This window comes from Frankliniella occidentalis, unplaced genomic scaffold (genome assembly GCF_000697945.3).
Source record: "Frankliniella occidentalis isolate FOCC.00 unplaced genomic scaffold, Focc_3.1 Scaffold1, whole genome shotgun sequence".
Lineage (NCBI taxonomy): Eukaryota > Metazoa > Arthropoda > Insecta > Thysanoptera > Thripidae > Frankliniella > Frankliniella occidentalis.
Genome location: NW_026267131.1, coordinates 3,491,049 through 3,495,123, shown reverse-complemented (window position 1 = coordinate 3,495,123; position 4,075 = coordinate 3,491,049). Strand labels below are relative to the sequence as shown.

General features: G+C 45.9%; 1 protein-coding gene and 1 long non-coding RNA gene across 2 annotated transcripts in view; both read left to right on the top strand.

Annotated features, from left to right (window-relative positions):
- Positions 1-2,745, top strand: part of LOC113212616 (retinal homeobox protein Rx1-like) — a 78,091-nt gene extending 75,346 nt beyond the window's left edge. The window contains exon 3 of the mRNA XM_026431408.2: positions 1,074-2,745. Within this exon, the coding sequence (XP_026287193.1) occupies positions 1,074-1,496 (423 nt within the window). The 3' untranslated portion in view covers positions 1,497-2,745. The remainder of the gene's footprint in view (positions 1-1,073) is intronic.
- LOC127752378 (uncharacterized) overlaps positions 1-4,075 on the top strand; it is a 346,254-nt gene that overhangs the window by 337,632 nt on the left and 4,547 nt on the right. The gene's annotated exons all lie outside the window — the stretch shown is intronic.

Sequence of the window (4,075 nt, the reverse complement as noted above, 5' to 3'; positions counted from 1 at the left end):
TACAAAAAGAGAGAGAGGGGGGGGGGGTTACTATCCTGTCACACAGAGTGTCACTAGTGCTGGGGAGAGGCAGGACTCGAAGGAAAAAAAATCGATGTCGCTCAATCTCTTATTTTTATCACTTCTTATCTCAAAGCTCCTTGTTATCGCGTTCCCGGCGTCACCATTATTTGACATAATTGATGCTGCGGGAAGAGCGTTGTCTAGTGGTTTTCGGACCGTGTTAGTGTCATTACGTTGCACGTCACTGTTTTTGTTTTTCCACTGGCCTCCACTGGCCTCGTGCGCACCCAGGGGATTGCAGCACAACGGCTCGTGCTCCCCCCCCCCCTGTTCCCTCTCTCTCATTTTCTCAGGGTGATGGTAGTTTTTAGAAAGGGAGAGAGAAAGAGAGAAGACTGGGTGGGAGAAAATTACGGTAGCGTTTTCGGTCGTGGCCTCAGAGCACTCAGGCGGACAAACAGTATACCGGGGTGCACTCATTCCTCATTCATCCGGTGTTTTACCGTCCATCAGTCTGGCAGGACCAGGAGCGGCCAGCACGGCCCTGGAGTGGTCGTGCGCCGCTCAGGGGCGTAGTCAGGTGTGCAGCCGAGGGCGTAGCCAGGAGGGTAGCCGTAGAGGCAGGCACTATGAACAGGCTTTTTATAATATCATAAGCTAGCTAATGCATTTGCTTATTTGGCCATTTTTGCTCAGGTCAGGATATAATCTTGCCTGGCTAAGTTTCACCGAAGAAAGCTAATATATTCGATGTAACACTTGTGAAAGCGGAAGTAGTTGTGAAGAAGGCTCTCTTAGCTAGCAGTGTGCCAAGCAAGTCAGGGTCAAATTACCGGATGCACTATCTATTTCGGCTACTTCATTTCTTTTACGTGTGAGACCGAAATCCCTACACGTAAAAGAAACAGCAACTACCCCCTGGCGATAGCAGCAACTTGCAATGTGTCAAGCCCAAGCAGCATCTTTGACCGTTTCTGTCAAATTGCGTTTATAGGGGCAATGTCGGCGAGTGCTAGAAGGGTTGGGTTGACTGGAACGTCTCTTTCAACGCGTGTCTTGTCGTGTTCCAGGTGTGGTTCCAGAACCGGCGCGCCAAGTGGCGGAGGCAGGAGAAGATGGAGGCTGCGCGGCTGGGCCTCAGCGACTACCACTCGGTGGGGCGCGTGGGCGGCTCGTCGCTCGCCCTGCCCGTCGACCCCTGGCTGTCCTCGCCGCTGCTCAACGCGCTCCCGGGCTTCCTGAGCCACCCTCAGTCCGGCTACCCGTCGTACCTCACTCCACCCGTCGTGCACCAGGACCCCACCAGCTCGTCAGGGTCCTCGGTGGGCTCGCCTCTCTCGCCACCGCCGTCTGCAGCTGGCCCTCCACCTTCGAGCCTATCCTCGGTGCCCAACCAGGGAGGCCCGGATCCCAGGTCGTCTTCGATAGCTGCGCTCCGGCTCAAGGCCAAAGAGCACGTGGAGTCGCTGACCAAGGGGCTGCAGATGGTGTGACAAACACACGACCGGGTATCCATATTTTGGTAATAAGCGCAATATTTATTTTTCCGTCTGGGTTTTGTAAAAGACGGTTTGAAGACTGTGAAAACCCAACTCGGAAGTTTGTCATCGTAGCGTGTAAGAGCTGAGCTAACAAATAAATGAAAACGTTTAGAATTTTTAAAAGACGTGTATTGTGGCTTTTCGAAAATTGTTCGTTTTAATTTTGATTCTGGAATTGGCATGTGCTGCGTAATGTTTCGTCCTATTTGTCACACATTAATTGAAAATGTTTCAAAATAAAACATTGAACTGTGTTATGCCTCAGGACAAAAAACCAGGGCATATTCCTTATCAATTAAGTTGTTTACAACACATAACTAGTCACTTTTTCAGGAAGCAAATCAATGCTTATTATATTTAATGTATGATGTTTAACATTTCATGTCTTTTGTTACATGTTTGTTTTGCTTCGGCATAACGTTGCAGATGTCCTATGTGTAATATAGGACGAGTAAGATTTATCGGAAAAATCGTACCCATCTGTGGTAATTGTGATACACCCACCCAGTTATTTATGTGCCATTAGTAGCAGAACGTGAGCGATATTCGATGATGCAGTTCATGTAAAAAAATAGTTATGAACCAACAACTATCAGAACTTGTAATGTAATTTCAAGAAAATCCCTTCATAGTAAAATGATCTTCTTAGCATCGCGTAAAGGTGGAAAGTACAAAAAAAGGTTCGTTGTTTAATAACTGTCGATATATATTTGTAATATCTGTTGTACTGGTTAATGTCTATATTTATGTTACCATTTAGTAAGAGATGTGTCTGAGGACAGTCAAATGTGAAAGACAGTGATTTTTATTCCAATTTCCTGGAGTATGTATAGCCAAAACCTTTTAAATCAATAGTCAGTTAAAAATTCCTCTTCTTCTACCACAGCACAACATAATGTTAAAACAAAACTGCTCCTTGTTATTTCTTATTTGAACTGGAATGATATCTTGTTATAATTTGGTGGTAAGTTGACGGCACGGTTCAAGTTACAAAAAATTGATACGACCTAATTTCTAAGCATATTTGTATTTTCCTCGATCCTATCTAGGCATCTCAACCAACTCCTCTGTGATGTGTACAGTACGATATATACTTTAATACTAAGTTAACCTGTATTGCAGATTTCTAAATTCTCTGATGGATGGACCTGCATCCATTGTGAAGTTAATGGTGAATCTGAAGTAAATGGTGTGAATCTTATGTGCAGTTTTGACTTCATCAACCCTACAATCCAAGCTCGAAACATACCCTCAAACCACACGACAAAAAAGTGTAGTTGGGTAGATGATTCGGGATCGACCAGACATATACATTCTAATGCAAAAGACAGACACACTAACGGCACCCACTCAGGCAAATAGGTGACCAACTGTAGCGCTTCGCTCGTCGATCTTTCTCTCCTGCAGTGTGGTGCCCCCCCCCCCCCCACCTCGCCCTGTCTGGCCCGTGTGTATATCGATCGGTGTGCTGACCGGCTTTTAAAAAGCAGCCGTCATAGCTGCATTGTTTTAATACCTCCATTAAAGTGATTACGGCAAAGCGAATATCGTCGTCGTGTTATCGCCCAACGCGGCGCCTCAAATGTTTCGCTGCACGGCGGGGAAGGGGGGGGGGGCGGGGGGTAATGCCCCGTCATTTGTGTTAACTGGGGGCAAAGATAAACAAAATGAGCTGTATCGTACGTCACGCGGGCGTGGGCGCGGCGGGCTGAGCTTAGCCGTTGTGTTGGCCCAGGACGGAGCGGCCGGCATCGGTTGGTCGACTGGTTATTGGCCATCCGGATTGGGGATCACACACAACATGGCTATCAGACCAACCCTACAAAGTTGCCGCTAAAAGTGGCGCCCCGTGGTTTCTATAATAGAAAACAGGTAACAGTGTATACAGATATTGCATATTGGTCTTTTCTGGTCTTCTCTGATCCTGAGTCAGATCCCGATCAGTTCCTCTGAAATACAGAAATATACACACAGCCATGACAGTAAAAGCCATGGCCTATACGTATGCTTTACGTAAAAAAATGTGTCACATCCTAAAAGCACATAAATTTGCGCATAGGCTGGTGCCTAAAATGCACGCTTTAGACATGGTAGTAGGGCCTACTATCATGCTTTAGATAGGACACTAAATGCAATCTTGCAGTTTTCTTCAAGTTTGATCTCTGATGAATTTGACATTATCTATTTGGAGTAATTAGTATATCCAAACGGCCTAAATATGAGTCACGACTCTTCCTGAAAAGTCGTGCAGGATTATACTCAGCAAACATGTACGGAGTAAAAGTTGTGATTCAGATCATATTGTGTCATCTAATTACCGTTCAATAATGTACAATTTTTAAAACCAACATAAAAAGCCTGATCTGATGGCTTCTTAGTGTTTATATCTTTAATAATTTCACCTTTCTTGAATGAGGCAAACTCGGACGCGATGAGGCAAAAACCGATAGGTATACAAAGGGGGAGAGAGGTGGCCAAGCAGGCGACGTTTAGTACTCTGCTCGTGGAGGGACTGAGGTTTGGGTGGGGGG